Genomic DNA, 19,455 nt, shown 5'->3' with positions numbered 1-19,455 from the left:
TAAAGAATTTGCCACTGACGATTCAAACGCGAGTTTTGAGCAGTGTAGAGTAGCACTTGTTGTTTGTAATTTCTCCGATCACAAATGCAGACATGTTATGTTACACTCCGGCTGGACAGGGCGTCACAATATGGTAAGGTGCGTAACATTTCCGTCACACGCTTGAGGTATTCGGCCAATCACAACGCACTGGATAGCTGGCCAATCAGAGCACACCTCGCTTTTTCAGACCGATGAGCTTTGTAAAAATCGACGCGTTTCAGAAAGGCGGGGCATAGAGGAGAAACAATAATGTACAGTATGTGGAAAATAATGTGTTTTTTGAGCCTTAAACCGCATAAACACATTTCATTACACCAAATACACAAAATAATGTTCTTTTTAGCAGCATCATATGACCCCTTTAAGGACCCGTCAACTTCACAAATTTTTGAGAACCCAATTGTTGTTCACTCACTGAAAGTTTCATCTGTGTGAGTGCAGCTCTCTGCTCACTTCATTGCACACACAACTGCACCTAAACGGCTCGACTGAGCTGACCTTGATGTGCTTGATATAAATTTGATTTTATTAGAAATTAGCATTTGGCATTTATTTATTTATTTCATTATGTCAAAACCTTTGCGGTCCGCATGGATGCATCTTAAACAAGTATTTCAAATAGAATGCAAAAATAAGTGTTTCAAATGGTAGGTAACTACACGACAATATGTGAATAAATTTCTAATTAGTTTCTGCTTCATGTAGTGTTATCTTCCTTATGAAAACTAGATGAAAACTTTTATTAATAACAATTAAAACTAACATAACTGGTATAACTAAAACTACACCAAAATAAATTTTTTACTAAATGCACATTTTCAAGACCCAAAATTAGGGATGTCAACGATTAATCGATGATCGGTTAATTGTCGATAAGAGATGCAATCGATTAAAGCTATCGATGGTCGATTAAGTCGTTTAATTTTGGGCTGCGTGCGGCTCATGCGCAAAACACGTGCGAGCGGCTGTGAGTGACGGTATATAAATGCATCATCATTCACTCATAATTACAAATTAAGCTTTTAATGTGATTTAAACTTTAAAAGTACATTAAAATAGAAACAACACAAAGTTCTTCAACATGGAAAGCAATAGAAATGTAGTAACTAAGTCATTTCCCCAGATAATTCTTTCATATCGGGCTCTGCGCTTTGCAGGGCTGCGGAACACAGGTGTTACGGGGCTGACAAGACGTGAGACATGCGGATCCATGTGCAAGCTTTATTACGCAGCACAGCCACACGTGCCACAGTTACGTTTGGGATCATTTTATTTTAAATGCCATAATGTCAGTTGAAAACATTGCAATTGTGTTTTAAAATACAACAACGAGTGCCACGAAACCATTTAAAGAGGCGCGTTCAGCGGTCTCCGTGTCGGGATAGGAAACAGTCAACAAAGTAAAATGATCTCAAACGTACGGCGCGCTCTCTTCATTTTATCAAATGATCATATCTATTCATTTTACAATCCTGCTACTAGCATTTTATTCAGACTAAAACCCCTTTAATTCGGGTGAGAAAGCGGGGTTTTTTTTTTGAGTGGCTTTTGCACATCCTGTCATGCCGGTGACTGCGTGCTGCTGCAATAGACGCTTTTTGCTGCATTAAAGTTAACGATTAATCGATTAATTGATCGTTAATTTAAACGACGATCGATAATGGAAATGATCGAAAATTGACATCCCTACCCAAAATCTAAAGATAATTTTACGTTTTGAAAAATGGCATACTTTTTACACTCCTGCATTAATCGCATAACACTAAAATGGCTCATCCAATCAGAAATTTCAGAACTATACATTTTATAATGCACATTTGGGCAGTTTGGCTATTTTAGTATTATTTGTGTACTATTATAGTACTTATTGTTTTTTTTAAGTTTAGTAATTTTGTCATTTATATTAAGTTTTTATTTCAGTTTTAGCTTTAGTCATTTTAGTACTTATTTTATTTCAGATAGTTGCCAAGGCAACATTTTTACATTACATTTAAGTTTGTCTCTTAGGTTTTCATATTTCAGCTTAATTTCTATTAATTTCTTAATTCATTTTTAATTATTTTAGTAAACAAAACACTATTATTCCATGCACAGAGAAAATCTGCACAGTACAAATACTGCGGAAATCGCAGCACATCAGTATGGCATTCCTAACATACTCCGTGTATGAGGAAAATCGAGGAAGGACGCTAAAGGTACATCTGATTAAGCAATGAACAGTACAGACTTTTAGAAGAGCTCAGTCACTTACTTGCGAGTCTCCACGTGTCTGGCGGTGGAGAGGAGAGAGGGAAACTGGGTGTCGTTGATTTCTGGAGGCCCTTGAGTTGGGCCTTTCTTGGTAGAGGTTAACCGGGCCCCTGGGGGACGATACACGCCAGGTGCTTTGGGCTCAGGAACCTCAACTTCCTCTACTAACAGGAAATGAGACAGATTAGTGTTTAAAAACTAATCTCAACTAATACTTTCATTAGTTGGCTATTTATACTAACACTGCCGACTCACCCGGAGCAGCTGAAGGGGGGGCGCTTGATTTATTCCAGGGTCCAGAGACTTTATCACCAGTGACCAGGATGATCTCACCATCCTCGCCCACTTCCTCCTTCTCGTATTCTTCCTCCTCCTTCTCATCACTATCAGACAGACGAAAAATTGTGTACTTCAATAGAGATACGCTGTAACATGCATGAATTCAAATAAACTCTTTGCTTTGATAAACTTTCTAATATATAAATACAATTTGTAACCCTGTTTAAGCGATTCCAAATTAGTTTTTACCATTTCTAGAATTTGTACAGGGTTTGCATTTTTCAATGACAAGAGTATTGTAATTTGCAATTCATTTATTTCTGAAGCAGATTTATTATACGTGACAGCATTAAAGTTTCTTAATCCATATGATTCATCTTAAAACATAACTGACTGTTCAAATTAAAGGTGCAGTAGGAGATCTTGGAAAATACTACCTTTAGAACGAGCGTTTTGATTGGACGAACATTTCTTGGTTCTACGCCTTCCACAGAATATATAAATACATATAAATACATTTAGACCACTTAACTTAATGATTGCTATCGGGATGTGAAGAGACTTTCAACAAGCATAACAAAAAATGTTTCTGAAGACAATCACCTATTGCACCTTTAATGCTTCATAAAAGCATTTTGAGATTTAAGAAGTGAGTGTGCATCTCAATCAGTGCCAATCTTAGACTTCGGGGGCCCTACGCAAAACTGTGTCGGCGGCGGCGTTGGGGAGGGGATTGGGGGGTTGAGTGGGGTATATGAGTGGTTATGAACGAATGAATGAAACGCATTTGTCCGTGTTTCACTCCCGTCTCGAATCGCGTTCGCGGAAAATGCTTGAGAAACAGTGTCTCTTCCGCAGCTCGGTATGCTTTAAAAAATTTTTTTAGTCTCGAGCAAGACTGTACGACATTTACGTTACATGATTTGACAGATTTTTACGTAGAAAGGGCGACAGCGCACCGCATTAAAAGAAATTATCATTCATGTTTTCATAACCGCTGGCCAAATTCAAAAATGAAACAAAAATTAAATCATCTTTGAGAGCAAGGGGGCCACCTGGTGTTTCGCGGGCCCTATGCAGCTTGCGTATTTTGCGTATAGGGAGGATCGGCTCTGATCTCGATGCATCAAAGCCACCTGCATAAAAGATGGTGAGAATTAATGCACATCTATTCCATCACGAATAAATCTCTCAATTAGTAAAATGAGTGTCTATTAAGCCTTGCACAATTTTCAGCTGTCCCAGATGAAAGATTGGCATCGTGAAACAATCATGGCGATTTCTGTGATAGTGGCTCCTAATCAGTGCTCTTATGTCGTACAGTGAGAGGTTCAAAGATGGCCATTGTCACGGTCTTGTGACCAAAGATAGCCTAAGATAATTTTCTGACGGTCACGTGTCATAAATTTAGCATGAACATCGCAGTGTGTTTGCTGGTACGATCGAAGTTTACTGAGCCAATAAAAATGCGACATGAAATCAACGCGACATGGCGCTAAAACATAAAACTGCTCACATCAAGCTCTTATTCCCTCCTCTTTCACCGCTTCCACTTTTTTTTCAGCACACATAAACATACAACTGTTATAGTGTGATTCATACGGTGCGTTCCAAACGGGATATATCGCCCTCCGAAGGGCACTTCGGAGTGAAAACAATCATGACCGCCATACTGAAGGGTCGTTCCAAACCGAAGTGCTCAAAACTGGCCACTTCAAAGGGCCCTTCGGAATGAAGGATTTCAAAGGGTACAACTGATGGGACACTTCGGGCTCCCATGATCCTATGCGCAGATTCTTTGCATGATGACGGCGCCTCCATGTGGGCACGTGATGATGACGCAGAAGAGCACTTCAAGAAACAGTTGTTTGGTCCCCTACACCCTTCAACCCTTCGAAGCTCTCACTCCGGAGGGTAAACCCTTTGAAGGGATTAGGGCACAGGGATGAGCCCTTCCGAATGGAACGCAGGGAGAATGCACTTTTTGTTTACCACTAGTGCATGCTGATGACGTTTTATTCTTCTATAGTAACGTGCGTCGCAGCGTACGGGTCAATTGGTGTCATCATCGTACAGTCTACACACGTCGCACCCAAGTTTATTAGATCCATGCACATTGTGACATCCTTGCTAAAACCGTGCCGTGTGTAGAAGGCTTTACAGATTACGCAACATTTTAATTAATAAGGTACACAAAATTATACAGTCTAATCCTGTTTATGTGAAATAAGCCTGTTCCCGACCAGGTTTGAGCTTTTGGACCTGTTACTATGACAGCAGCTCCGAGATGAACAATCCTGGATCATGTCAAATCGCCAACAATAAAATCCAGCTAACTGGGTAATCCATGTAAGATCCATCAAATTCATTAGATGCCAACTGTTTGTGCTTCACACCTCATCTGCAGGGCCTGGAGTCGGAGTCCGGTGTAGTCCACCTCCTTCTGCTCAAAGTCCTTCCATTCCTCATCCTCCTGGAGTGACAGTTTAAGAAAAGAGAGGTGACCCTTATATAGAGTTCAATGAACACATTTTTAGAGAATTTAAAACAATACAAGAACCAAGTTAATGTCTATACAATATATTAACTATATATTTCTGGAACTACAGTGGAGTCAGTCACAGCACTTGGTTCCTAAGTGTAGATTATAAATGTAATTTATAAATGAAGTTGTGTAATGTAAGTAGGGCTGGGCAAAAAATAGAATGCGATTTTCATGTGCATCTCGTCAGTAAAGCCGCTTCTGGTGATTAGTAGTAAATCTCCAGCACGTGCTTTCAGACGGAGTGGCATTTACTACACAGAGCCATAGATCACGGACAAGCTACACAAAATCGCATTCAAAATTGCAGGCGATTCATTGCCGATTTTGAATGCGATTTTGTGTAGCTTGTTTTTTTTTTTATAACCCTTCACACAGTTCTCCTAACCAACTTTCAGAAACAGCACAGCAGTTAGTTTCACATCCAAAATGAACACTTAATTGTCTCAAATCAAGTCTTTTTCCCATTTTGTGTATGAATTGTGTAATGAAATTGAAAGAATAACAACTATGTAGGTGTTAAGCTCCATCTAATTATTTTCATAGAACTTCATTTTCTAAATTAGGTAGGAATACATTTCAACATTGTATTACTGTACAAATCTAACTTGCTAACTTATGCAGTTTTGTATTGTTTTTGTACAAGTTTAATCATTTTGAAAACAGTATGTAAATGTGTAAATTGGCCTGTAGGCACATAGAATTTTAGTGGAGTTTGTGTCTGAGTGAGGAAAAAAAAACTCAAGTAATGAATTAAGTCACATCTGAATATATAAGAGTGTGCATTAAGCTACATGGAGGAACATATTGCTGTTTATTACTTTTTAAGTATGTTGCAGCCATGATTCAGTTCATAAAAACACATTTAGAACATGTTAATGTTAAACAACACTAATATTTTAACATTTACTACTCTAGGTTTATTTTTCACTCCATAAGCCACATCTTCTATAAACTCAAACGCTCTCAAATCAGCTCATTCAACAGTCCTCTGCTTGTGAGCTGCTTGCGTGTAAAATAACATAGTGCCACGATTCACTCTGAACCACGCAGTGAATTGAATTAAACAACAGCATTTGTGATTCAATAATTGCAATAAGACATATTGTGATTTTGGTTTTATTTTGATTAATTGTGCAGCCCTAATATCTGGTGAAATTCTGGTGCAGATCTATTCACACTCCAATGGCAGGCTAACACTGTCTACAATCCAGTTGCACTTTAGAGAAGGATTCAGTTCAGAATTACAAACAAATACTTTTTTTTTTTTGTAAAAACTACAAACATGGTGATATGTGAGACCATCAGTTAAGTAGAGATGTTTAGAGTGACTCATCAATATCGATCAATAAACTTGATGAAAAATATATAATACGAATATTTAGATATTTATGTGCAACTACATGGTGAACTTTTATAAAGACATCTTTGGCCATTAATGCATCATTATGCAAAACCTTGAGCAGAGTTCTCCGCATGAAAAACCCATGACTGATCAGCAAGCTACTTTTTTCTTTCCAATATGGTACAAAAAATCGAGTAGCTTAAAGTAAATAAACTGAAATGTGGGGGATATACTCAAAAGTATGTACTTTTTCTTCATAAAGGGATTACACACTTTTAGGGAACAGCATAATTAGGCGAAATGATGCAACTTGCAGGATTTAATTAAAGTGACCTGATGTCACTGTAAAAGTACAATCATCATACAAAACTTGCGTTCATTAGCACATTGCTATTCTGTACTGTCTCACAAGAGAAACAAGCATTTGGTGGAGGTGAAGGACACAGTTACAGCAGCAGTTATAAACCCCTGCTGGAAGATTGATGCCCTTAGCAACGAATGTCAGTATGATGTCACATCACCCAACATACGTCACGACCAAATGCTACTTCTATTTAAGGGTAACATTAAAGGCATGGTTCACACAAAAATTACACTTCTGTCATCGTTTACACACCCTTGTGTTGCTCCATTGCCATATGAAATGTTAGGCTGTCAATATCTAATGTTCTGCCAAAAATCTGATTTTCTAGAGGAAAGAAAGTCAGGCAGGGTGAGTAACGTTAAATTATGACAATTTGATTGTAAAATTAACTATCAATTTAAGTAACGTAGCAGCTGTCAGAAACATAACCGATGATAGCTACAGCATAATATCACATTAACTTTCTTTATGAAGATAAAAGAAAAAATGTAACCTTTTATTGGTGTTGTTATTTGCTTGTTGTCACAAAACTGAGTGAACTGCCTGCTTAGACCACATTGCGCTTTTAGAACGTTCACGCGCCCTTTGTAACGTTACCTACAAACGCTGTCTAGATAGGCAGCTCACTAGGTTTTGTGACACAGCCCGTGTGTTGTTTGACTGTGCGTTACCTTTTCCATCTGCGCGTCCTGATTCTCACTCTTCGTCGACTTCTCCTTCTCCCTTTTCGTCTTTTTCACCGCCATTACGGTTCCTCCAGCTCCTCCAGCTCCTCCGGTCGCCTGCTCCTTCCCCTTGCCCTTCTCCTTCTTTTTCTTCTTGTCGCGCTTAGCGAAGAAGTCATCCAGACTCTTCTCCACGCCGGCCGGAGCCACATCCGCCATCTTATCCCCAAATTTCCTCCACTAAACACTAAAAAAAAGCTTAGAAATGATCAGATCAGTGTCTGAAGCGACAGCAAACGAGCCCTTGCGTGTGTGTCTCACAGGTAATCCGTATGTTTCATGTGTATCCGCAGGTTAAAGGTGTGCTGAGAGCAGCATGACAGACTCACCAGCTGAAAGTGTGACACACACACACTCGCCCAATGCACCGGATAGAGTTGCTTCCGATCTGACCCGGATGGGAAAGTGGCTTTGTGATTGACAGTTCTTGCTATCCAATCGCTGAGCGACAACGTTAGTTTTCTACCAATCCTATCGCAAGGTGAGGATTCTGCAGAGTGCTTTTGCCAGATTGTGCAATTTTGTTCTACAATTCGTTGTTAGTAGTTATACAACACTTGTGGAGTAATTTAGTTAACAAATGAAAGAAAACGTATGTCTACTGATACATTTAGACATGCAGCTGTGCTAAAAACTGCACAGAAAAGGCAGAGTTGCAGAAATAATGTTAATATTTATTGTTTTAAACATATTTTGAATATAGAAACAATGGAATTATAAATAAAAACATGATATAAAGTACTTAGCTGGTTATTAACACAAAATAGCAAATATTTTATGAAATTTTTTTTTTTTTTTTTATTCAAGAATCTGCCATTAAATAACTTAACCAATCTGAAAATTAAGGGGGTGCCTTTAAGGGTGTTTTTTTTTTTTTTTTGCCTTGCTTAGGGCCCTTTATAAAAAGAAGGAACTGAAAAAGGATGTTGTTAAGATGAAATACTATTGGGAACGTAATGTTTTGCTGTGTAGCATAGGATTTTAATTTAATTTATTATTTTATTTTTTATTGGTATTTCGTTTTTTCATTTATTTATTTATTTTTTTAAAGTGGAGCACACAGAGACAGCATAAAGTTTTATAGGCCTAAAATTGTATTATAGTATTGTTTTATTGTTTTAGTATTTCTCAAATAACTCAAGACAGAATTTGCAAAACAAAGACTATAACACCTAACTGCATTCTAGCATGCAGCAATGTGATTGAGAGGGTTTATAAAAAGACTACAAACATCTGTTGCCTTTTGAGAGACTGTGAATGAATGAACGTCCCAGTTGTGTGTCACACCGAACAGCATGTGAATAGAAAAGCTTCATTCAGCATATACAGAGCAAACAGGGAAGATTCCAGAAACCTTTGACCCATTTAAATCAGGGGGGAAACATTGGCATGTGTGCTCCACTTTGCTTTTTTAAGCAGGCTTTGCTTTAAATATTGACAAAAATCAACTACAGACTGAAGAAGCCTTCAAAGCCTTTTTATTTGTATTGCTCAGCAGTAAATGTGCTACAAATGATCAGACATGATTCATAATATGCAAGAGCGATTTTTTTCTGTCAGCTGAGCAATTACCTCTCTCTCCTTAGATATCTAAAACTCATGCCAGCACAAAATAAATGGACGGAAACAATGAAAAAAAAAAAGAAGAAACGGAAAACATCAATCTACAAATTCATTTAAAACAATATTTATATAAAATCTGCTAAGCATACAGAAAAAAATGGGATATGTAAAGAAAAGATGATGATATGGTCTTAAAACATGTTACCAACCTCAGTGACGTGTTCAAAGAAAGTACAAAATAAAATAGGTTCTCTGTATGTATTTATATCTAACAATTACACTCTATTACATCCAGTGATATCATTGACATTCATCTAAAAAACTGTACAACACAGCAGTAAGCACTGAGAATCAAAGAGAAATTCATTTTGGTCTCATTTATTCTCGTCAATGTTCACACCAGGGACAAAGATAAACAGACAGAACCACAAGCACACTCATTCACCCTTCACTAAGAAAAACATGTCTTCTAACAAAATATATATATAGATTTAGCCAACCTGTTAAGCAATAATAGTGCCATTTTCATCAGAGCATGTCATAGCGAATAAACAAATATAGAGGTTTAATAATAATAAAAAAAAGAATGCATTTCCACTACAGTTATACAGTATAATGCTTAGCCCTGCTTATGGAAGTTGAACACAAACACGTACAACATGAACAGATATGATGTGAAATGTGGAGCACAGTAACATTACCATACAAAGGGCTTTGTATGAGGCATTTCATTGGCATTTAAGCATTTTTCTACTTGCTTGTGCAACTGTGTCAACGCAAATGGAATTTTAGGGTGTTTTTAACAACGAAATCTTGATAGAAACCAAATCCTGTTTAACATCTAGTCTAAAGACACACATACACCTCAAATCAGAAAAGATGCATGCAACAAGACATATACGCACACAAAAACATCTCAAACATCTAAAGAATGGGACAATTGTCGTTTTGTCTTTTGGCTGGTGACTCAACTAGGGACAAACCATCTCAGAAAGTCATGATTCATCCTCCATCAAACGCAAACAGTCAATCAACTCAATTTCCTCCATGAGGGAAGCGATGGTTGCTGCAGTACCCACTGGACCCATTCCAGAAGCGTTCCAGAATCAATGCCCTTTACCCCTGCATCCCCTTTCATACAGAATTCAAGTGCGGCAGGCTTTTTTAAGTAATCATATTAAGTGTTTTGGGTAACGTCACACAAGCATCCTTACACCACGCGTCATGTTTCTCAGCACTCTGCACCACCAAAGCCACTGGAACATAAGAGCAACCACACTTATTGTTTTTATTCAAAAAAGACATAAAAACCCTTATCACAATGAAGCGTCTGTAGAAAATCCACATCAGAAAAATATGCAGGGGCTCCCCCTCATTTGTTCTGTTTTGTAATATTCTTTCAGCTCCTTGAAACCAGTTTCATATATAAACCGCAGTCTCTGAAGGTCCACCACATATATGTATATATATTTATTTATATATCTATATTCTTAAAAAATGCGAGTAAATAAAAGGGACTGGAAAATCCTCAAGGATTTTGTCTCCTTTTAATATAGTGTGTTTAGATATCAGAAGCCTTGTCTCTGTTGATAAAGAGAGTCTCTTGGCAAAAGGGGTTAACCAGAACCACGCCGCTGTCGCTGTAGTCACCATTAGGGGGCAGACACGTCTCTTGTTCCTGAAACGCAAAGAAACATAAGAACATTAGCACTGTATACTTGCTTTCATGCTAACTAAAGTCTAATCACTTAAGGGCGTCTGATCCTACAAAGGTAAATACAGTTAAGGTGAAAGGAACAGGTATTCTTCTCAGGATCTATGTTCTTATAGAACAAATGTGCATTTCTATGGTGTAGTGATTGAGCTCTATCACCATAGAGACTGCGTGTATGAAATGAATGGGAGGAAATGAAGGAAGAAGCAAAGAAAATTGCACCTGTGCAGGAAGACAACTAATTATAAGGCTCTAGATTCTAAAAGATGTTTTGTGTTTGGTCACACATATTAAATGGGAATTCTTATTCAAACATCAAAATGAATCCATCTATCCAACTTTCCATAAATCTATCTATCTAAAAACTTGTACACTACAAAAAAGTGTTAGCAGGATAGGAAAAAATAGTCAACTGAAAACAATTACAAAGTAAAAACTGAGGACAAATAAATAAAGGCAGGTAATGATTTGTCTCTCTTGCTTCTCTAAAAGGGTGATTTGAAGACCTGTGGGTCACCGGCATCCCAAACATGATTCTTCTTCTTCATCATCATCATCATAATCGCACTCCTGACAGAAAAGGTCAGCAAGCAAGAACAAAAAGGTGGGGAAAAAAGAAGCATGCAGACGTTGAAATGGAAAATATCAATGAATGGATGATGGTAACAATCTCACAAAATGACTAGAAAAACAAAATGACTAGAAGAAACTAGTGAGAAAGAGAGAGGTAAGGTCTCTGAGCACCAGGTGGTCATATATAACTTGAATGGTACCATTAAGTGATTTTTTTCAAGCACATTATCTTAATTGCAATAATTACTGTTCATTTCATAATGATACCCCAGCAATGAAAAAGCTATGAATATCTATATTTGTGCCATTCCGCCAGATATCTTATTCAGTTGATTATTCGTAGAGTAAATCATATTAACAGCAAAGCCTTTTCTGTTCATAAAAGCATGGTGTTAAATCGAAGGTTAATTACTGTGAATGGTGAAGAACATTACTCAAAACTGCTAAAAAATCTCTAAGGCTACATTTACACGACAACGATGTAGTCAAAAACGGAAAAGTTTTTCCCTTACGTTTTTAAAAAGTTTCACGTTTTCAAAACGATTCGCGTTTACACATATCTGCGAAAACCAGTAGCCCCTCACTGCAGAACACAAGATCCAGGGGGCGTGGTTGGATCCACATCTAGGGGGTGGAGATTGGTAGGTTTAGGGGTGGAGCTCTGGGAGATGGGTAGGTTTAGGGGTGGAGATGTGTGGGTTTAGGAATTAGGGGGTGGAGACAGGTAGGTTTAGGTATATGTAAGGATCTGGATCCAACCACGCCCCCTGGATCTTGTGTTCTGCAGTGAGGACCATCTCGCGAAAACAGCCCAAAATGCTGTATTACATATGCCAGGCCAGTAGTTGTCGCTGTCACCTTGTTAGTAAAGAGTACCTGTAGGGAAGTGACAGTTATATGTTGTATATGATGCGTCTCCGCTGTTGGTTGTAATATTGGTGAAGTAAATCCACACTTTGCTGAAGAAGCATTAGCAAACTCTTGAGCAGCAACAACAGTACCATGTACTCCGCCATTGTTGTGTATGTTTGTTCGCGCTTGCCTTTAAAATCAACACGTACTGCGCATGTCTACATACCGAACACGTACAAAAAAAATTTAAATAAAACTAACACGTACTACGCACGTGCATGACGTCACCTTTTTCAAAGATTCCCGTATTGGGTGTTTACATGAAAACGATAACGGTAGCGTTTTCAAAAAACTTGCACTTTGAAACCCGTTTTCAAAAATATGCATTTTCAGTCCCCAAAACGCAGTTGTCGTGTACACGAACAGGCAAAACGCATAAAAAGTTTGCTGTTTCTGGCTGAAAACATTGTCGTGTAAACGGCCCCTAACAAACATTTTTCAGCTTTTGTTAGCCTTCTCTGCACATTTAAAGGGACATTAATATAGAGAGACGAAGTAAAATGGTGGGAAAAGAGGGAGAATCAAGGATCAAGAAATGTTGCGAGCTGGCTTCCAACACATATCAACCCCTCGAGGCAACATGGCACAGCAGATTGGAGCACATGCATTAAGACATGTAGGAAACATTATGGAGTGTGGTTTGAGCCCTGGGAACTTAAAGTCGACATATAATGAAAGTTCTCTAATGGCGCTTTTCCACTGTATGGTACGGCATGGTACGGTTCGGTACGGTTCACTTTTGGGGGGTTTTCCACTGGGTACAGTACCTGGTACTTTTTTTAGTACCACCTCGGTTGAGGTTGCAAGTGAACCGTACCGTTACCAAAACGTGATGTGTAAACTCTGCTGATTACTGATTGGCCTGAGAGAATCGTCACTACCTGCATCACTTAACTTGTGACACAAACACAACAGGTACGCTAGATTTAAATCAGCACAGCCGGAAGGATCGGACGTAACTGTTTTGAACGAGCGCACCTTTTTTTAACAACCAAAAAATAGCTGTTTCGTGGTCTGTTGAAGAAGTACAGGCGTTCCTCTCGTTGATAGCAGAGGAGTGGATCCAGCGAGAGCTTGATGGGGCGACGCAGAATGAAAAAGTTTTTCAGGAGTCACGGCGCAACTATATCATCTAATCTAACTAATAATCCCGCCCACTCTAAAGCGGTACTAAACTGCAGTGGAAATGCAAACCGAGCCGAGCCGTGCCGAGTCGTACCATGCAGTGGAAAAGCGCCATTTATGCATGTTGTTGGTTTTATTGTAAACAGTTCACCCAGGTATATGCACCTTTTTTGACCAAATAATTTTTTATTAAAATATCATAATCACAATCTTCTGGTGAAAAGACAGACTTCTCTCTGGTTGCGTATGCTGTACTTCTCCAGTAATTTAGTTTGCAATCGACTACAGGCTCGCATTCAGATCCATCTCCATCCAATTAACAACCACTGTATTGAACCAAGTCATTTTTCCATTTTTGTTAGCCTGTTTCAATCTGATGTACACTAAAATGTATTCCAGGTCTCTGTCAGTACCTCAGTCTCTAGTGATTGTATCTCGCGTGGGAGCTCCACAGCATGGCGGGTGAAGTAATCCATGGTGATGGCATCATTCCAGTAGCTCAAGTTGTTCTCCTGAGTTGCAGACTTCTTCTTTTTCCTCATACAGCATACGGTAAGCAGCACGGCTGAAGAAAAGACGACATATTAATATTCTATATCTAACTCTTCTTCATTTTAGCCTTAAGATCACATTCATCGGAATTTTGTATGATGAATTTCAGAAAGTTGTAAGCAAAAGCCACTAACCCACAAAGGGAATATTATGTTATCTTGTGTCTTTGGAAAAGTTCCTGTCAGTGCTGATGACAGAAAGTACAAGTTTCGAAAGCTGGAGGAAGTGTGATATTGGTTACTCACAGCATGAGGAGACAGGCACGCTTATGGCAAGAACCAACCACACAATGTCCATTTTGTCCAGGCAGATGGTGTTTTTTTCGTGAGGAGGACCCAGTGCAGGACCCGACTGGTTCCCAGACCCCCATGGGCCTTGCGTGGTGGCTGGGACCTGCCTGTTCATGAAGCTCCCGCTAGCTGTGGAGGGTGCCTCTGAGATGTTCCAATCATTTGCTGCAGGCCATGAGGCGTCAGTGCTGTTGATAACATCTGTGGCATCATTTAAAGAGACAATAGAATCAATTGTCATATTGGTGGTTCCATCACCTTGGATTTCCACAAAGTTTCCGCTCTCCGCTAAAGAAGTGGGATTGGATGTTGTAACATGGTTAGAGGGCAGGGCTAGAGCTGGGGGAGGAGACTGGATGCCAGTTTGTGCCAAAGCTCTTCCCACCGTTTCCAATGGGAGAGTGGGATTCTCCGTTGAAGACACGTCACGCAATGTAATGGCGTGGTGCGAAGCCTCCTTATCCGTGTTCTGCCCTTTGTGGGTTTTGAAGTTTGAAGACAATGAAGGTGATGGTGGATGTTGAATGGGCTCCTTCACCTTCATCTCTCCAGTATCTGTGGTCCCCGAAATGTCCTCGGCACCAGGGGCCACATCACTTTCAGTCCCTGAGAGAAAAGAATGACCCGAGCCAGAATTTGTGGCTTGGTTCACTGACTTTATACTGATTGTACTTGGCTTGTCGGTATTAGTGCTAAAGTTCTGGTCTTGGGTTTTAGTGGTGAAAAACCCAGAGCTTGTTCTATTGACCATACTTCTAGAGGTCAGTTGGGGTGCTTCTGCTTCTGGAAGAGGGACTCTGGGTATTGCCTGATCCCTGGAACCAAAAGGATGCACCTCTACTGTTGTTGTTTGAATTATGGCAGATGGTACAGTGTTCTTCGGTGTCTGGAATGAGTGGACAGTAGTGGGTCTACTGATGGCTTCTAGAGAGGCCAGTGACTGAATGTGCAGATCCCCAGTCCTGGAACCCTCCTGCCAGCTCAAGGGTCCCGGTGAGAGGGTGGCGAGGGTTCTGCTGCTCTTTGACATCGAGACAAAATCCCGAGGGGTTTGGCTGGGTTGAAGCTCCTCTGTGGAGAACACCAGCCCAACTGGCACAGACAGAATCAGCAGAACACCTGAGAAAGAAAAACAGGCCATGAGAAGAATGCAGACATAATGCATTTATGTAAAATGCTCAGTCTCACTGCACATACAGCACCAAGGAAACTTTTACTTCAAGCTTTATTTAGTCCTAATGAGGTTCTTACAGAACCATTCAGGGATCAGTCAAGTAACAATCTTAGCTGGGGCAGCTTGCTTAGAGTCTGATGAGCTTTAATGAATGCTGGTAAGGTTACTACAGCATCTTAATGACATCAAATGTGGACGGGCCCTGTCTTATGGTTCAAAATTGGACACCACTGCATGCACAAAAACCATACAACTACCTTCTAAGACACCTGATGATCAGAGTGAGGTCATTGTTTCATCTGCATGCCATTTTAGTTGCTATAGAAACCAAGATTTAGCTCTTAGAAGGGGAAGGCGGTGAGAGATGAGAGAACAACATCACAAACAGTATCAAGCCATGGAGAGATCTGAGATCTACAAATTTAAATCAGATCGACACTAATCACTCTGAAAGAAAAACGACACCACTGCTGTACATTTACAGTGCATAGCTGTGCATTTGTTGCTGCCATAAAGCAATCCGCCCTTTTTGCAGAATTTTGTACCCGCTCTTTAAACGTACATACTTCCAGAACAGGGTGGAGTGAAGAAACAGAAGCAATTATTAAAGCCTTATAAGAAGTCATTCTACCATGAGAATTATTTTGAAACTGATATGTAAAGGTAAATAACTGACAAACAGTGCTTTAAAACATCTGTCAGTGGTGAAATTAATGAATTGTTATTATTATTATTATTATTATACTGCTACTACTACTAGAAATACTAATATAAATAATTCTATATACAGTATACTGTATCACACACAAGGTGTACAGCACCTTCCAGCAGGGGCTAACTTGACAATGCTAACTAGAAAAAATAAAATTTAGCATATACTAATATGAGCAAAAGGCTATACAATGGGTTTAACAATTGAAACAAACTTCTCTTCTACAATTTCCCTGCTGCATTGATCAACAAGAAGACAGCACATTTTTTTGAGTAAATGTTAAGTGAATGGTAAGTTCCCTATCGATACTTCACTCGTACTGCGTCTGCTAAGTCACTATGGGAAAAAGTCATTTTTTCTCCTGAACTGAAGCCTTTTTCAATAACGCAGTGTAACTGCACAGCCATTGGTTCGTGCAGTACACTTAAAAAACAAACCAATGGCTCGGCAGCAGTGCTACATGAAACTATGGCCATGAAGCCCGCCAAAGCCCGCCAGAATGGGCGGGGCCAACTGGCTATATAAGCGGGCGCTTCGCCAGAGGATTCAGATTTCTTCTACTTCAGCGACGACGACGTTCTTCGCTGATCTCCGCTGACTGGAGAGCCTGCTCGCTGTTGACACGCCTCGCAGTGGAAAAGCGACCTCTCTGCTCGGCTGATTTGCCGCCTTCAGCACGCAGTGGACCAGCAGTGGTCCAGATTCTCCTGCCGCCATCCGGCGAGCCTTACTAAGAGCAAATTTCTAAGAGCAAATTTTTGCGGCGTTGTTTCAAATGCCGCGCCGTTATTGCGGTACGTGCAGGTCTCCCTTGCGCGCCGATGACGGCCACCGTGAGTGCGTTTCCTGCTTGGGGAAATCCCATGCGGAATCCGCACTCACTGAGACGGATTGTTCCCACTGTGAGAACATGAATCTCGCCTCTCTGCGCTCGCAGATAGCTTTCTTTTCAGAGAGTGACTCTGCCCCTCGCGCCCTCCCTATTTCTTCCTCTCAGGAACCTGTGAGGAAAAAGCAACGGGGCAGGGGATCGCAGCGCTCGGATGCGAGCGAGCTCACGTCGGCTCAAGTGCCTCGCTCTCTCCACACAGAGAGGCTTCCCCCGTCCTCTTCTCCCAGCCTGACCAGTGTCCCTCTGCCAGCGCGAGCGATCTGGTCTCGTTCGGTGGGAGTGATGAGGAGTTGCTGGATGACAGCATGTCATTAGCAGCCTCGGATGCAGAGGAGCTGACGGGCTCGACTGCCGACTCGCCCCCTGCCGTCGTCCGAGCCCAGCGACATTAAGCCCGGGATGGACGCCGAATTATTCCGTGTCTGCTTGAAAGCCGTCGAGTAGCTGGGATTGGAGTGGTCTCCACCGGAGGAGCCCTCCCGCAGCCGGTCTGGACGAGTGGTTCATGCCAGGGCGACGTCAAGCCCCTCGTCATCGATCCTCTCCTTTTTTCCCGGAGGTCCATGACGAGCTCACCAGGTCGTGGCGCGCCCCATACTCTGCATGCCTCCCTCCGTACTTCCACTTCATCCGCCCTCACTTCGGTGGACGGCGCTGAAGATAAGGGATACGAGAAGCTGCCTCTGCTAGACGAGTCAGTGGCCACGCAGCTCTACCCGCCCACTGCTATCGGCTGGAAGGCAAAGGCCGCCCATCCATCCAAGCCATGTAGGACGACTTCAGCCCTCGCTGGACGTGCCTACTCCTCGGCTGGTCAAGCAGCTTCGGCGCTTCATTCAATGGCGTTCCTCCAGGTCTTCCTGGCCAAACTCCTCGCCAGCACGGACGAGTCTGGCCCAGACCCAGCGTCACTCAGGGAGCTGAGAAGTGCGACGGACCTGGCTTTGCGCACCACCAAAGCTACGGTTCAGGCTATAGGGCGTTCCATGGCCAGTCTGGTGGTGCTCAAGCGCCATTTATGGCTGACCTTGACGGAAATCAAGGACGCCGACAAGGTACCCTTCCTTGATGCTCCGGTCTCCCCCACCAGTCTGTTCGGGCCAGCGGTCGAAGGCTTCGCTGAGCATTCCACGGAGGCACAAAAGCCGTCCCAAGCCATACGACACTTCCTGCCCAAACGCTCTAGCTCTGCAGCTGCCTCTAGTCGCCCCAAGTCTGCGCCGACACAGCAAGTCCGCAAAGCCTGCACCTGTGGCTGGCGTCACCACCCAGCCAGCCAAGCCTGAGCCTCGTCAATGTTTCCTCTCGGCCAAACGCTACCCGTTTCCAAAGCGCCAGGGACCCCGGCCCAAGATAGCGCTGAACCCTGCGCCTCAGGCGTCGTCCTGATCTACGGAACAGAAAGAGGACCACCCCCCCAAGCTGCCTCTCTTAAGCTGCCAATCACCCCGTCCAGTTCCGGGTGCAGTCAGCGATGTGTTTGCTGCAAACTCTGGGCCCGTTCAAGCGCCCAAGCGGCGATCCGCTGTTATAACGGGCAGATTAAACCCTGGGGTCGAAGCCCGCACCGGTGCGGTCTGTCTTGTATTTTCTTTATGATCGTGAAAAGAACTAAAAATACTTAGTCATTTCTGATTGTACAAATAAGAATAAGGTATCGTTTGAAACTGCAAAGGGTCTACTTTTATTTGTGTATAGTCATAATAACAACAAAACAATGTGCTTTTGTAAAATAAAGAAAATAAACAGGGTGCATTCTCCGCCACGTAAATAAAACAACCTGAATCTCTGTGAATACTTGCCTCAAAACATGAGAAATATATGTATAGAAAGCTTGAAATGTCTACTTTTAAATGAAGTAAGTTACATCCAAAACAAATATTCTGTGATAAAGTAATCTGTATGAAACCAACGCGATGTCCAGTTTTCCCGTCTCAACTCGTTATCTCTAATGCGGTCATGCCCATGAGCCGATCGTGCTTTTCAGATTCTAAATATCCACGTGAGACGCGCGCGCATGTAAACGCCCACATCGCCTCCGCGTAAACAAACAAGTTAATCCCGGCTACTTTTTGGTTCTGGAAGAAGACGCGCTGAGAGAAATAACCTAAAATTTACCTCAGAATAAGAATGCGTCGTGCAGCTAGATCCAGTGGAGAATATTACTTATTAATTAATATATTATTAATATTACTAAGATTACTTGCATCTGTTGTTATTGTGTTATTGTGACATAACTTGTACACATTTTACTAGTTAGACTTTTCCCAAACTATATTTCCTGACTACATGTATGAAATCAAGTGAAACATTTTGAAACGTCATTGTCTAAACATCTCATAATGCCAGGATGTTTGTTTAATGTTTTATAACATATAAAACCACAAGATATAAAAGTAGT

At 41.2% G+C, this 19,455-nt stretch overlaps 2 protein-coding genes across 7 annotated transcripts in view; both read right to left on the bottom strand.

Annotated features, from left to right (window-relative positions):
- LOC107748301 (protein CDV3 homolog) overlaps nucleotides 1-7,961 on the bottom strand; it is a 9,693-nt gene extending 1,732 nt beyond the window's left edge. Inside the window, exons 1-5 of one of the 3 annotated variants that reach the window (XM_016563043.1) lie at nucleotides 7,877-7,961; nucleotides 7,494-7,734; nucleotides 4,968-5,044; nucleotides 2,548-2,675; nucleotides 2,294-2,456 (exon numbers count right to left, since the gene is read on the bottom strand). In XM_016563043.1, the coding sequence (XP_016418529.1) occupies nucleotides 2,294-2,456; nucleotides 2,548-2,675; nucleotides 4,968-5,044; nucleotides 7,494-7,706 (581 nt within the window). In that variant the 5' untranslated portion in view covers nucleotides 7,707-7,734; nucleotides 7,877-7,961. Of the gene's footprint in view, nucleotides 1-2,293; nucleotides 2,457-2,547; nucleotides 2,676-4,967; nucleotides 5,045-7,493 lie in introns of all 3 variants that reach the window. The other 2 variants (XM_016563042.1, XM_016563044.1) reach the window with 2 other exon arrangements.
- A 2,607-nt stretch (nucleotides 7,962-10,568) lies between these two features.
- The window catches only part of LOC107748299 (transmembrane protein 108-like), an 81,781-nt gene continuing 72,894 nt past the window's right edge, over nucleotides 10,569-19,455 (bottom strand). For all 4 annotated transcript variants that reach the window (XM_016563039.1, XM_016563040.1, XM_016563041.1 and 1 more), the window contains 3 exons: nucleotides 14,232-15,395; nucleotides 13,848-13,999; nucleotides 10,569-10,788 (listed from right to left, as the gene is read on the bottom strand). In XM_016563039.1, the coding sequence (XP_016418525.1) occupies nucleotides 10,672-10,788; nucleotides 13,848-13,999; nucleotides 14,232-15,395 (1,433 nt within the window). In that variant the 3' untranslated portion in view covers nucleotides 10,569-10,671. The remainder of the gene's footprint in view (nucleotides 10,789-13,847; nucleotides 14,000-14,231; nucleotides 15,396-19,455) is intronic.

Source organism: Sinocyclocheilus rhinocerous, unplaced genomic scaffold (genome assembly GCF_001515625.1).
Source record: "Sinocyclocheilus rhinocerous isolate Xijiao unplaced genomic scaffold, SAMN03320098_v1.1 scaffold1762, whole genome shotgun sequence".
Taxonomy (NCBI): Eukaryota; Metazoa; Chordata; class Actinopteri; order Cypriniformes; family Cyprinidae; genus Sinocyclocheilus; species Sinocyclocheilus rhinocerous.
This window is presented reverse-complemented; position numbering and strand designations above follow the sequence as displayed.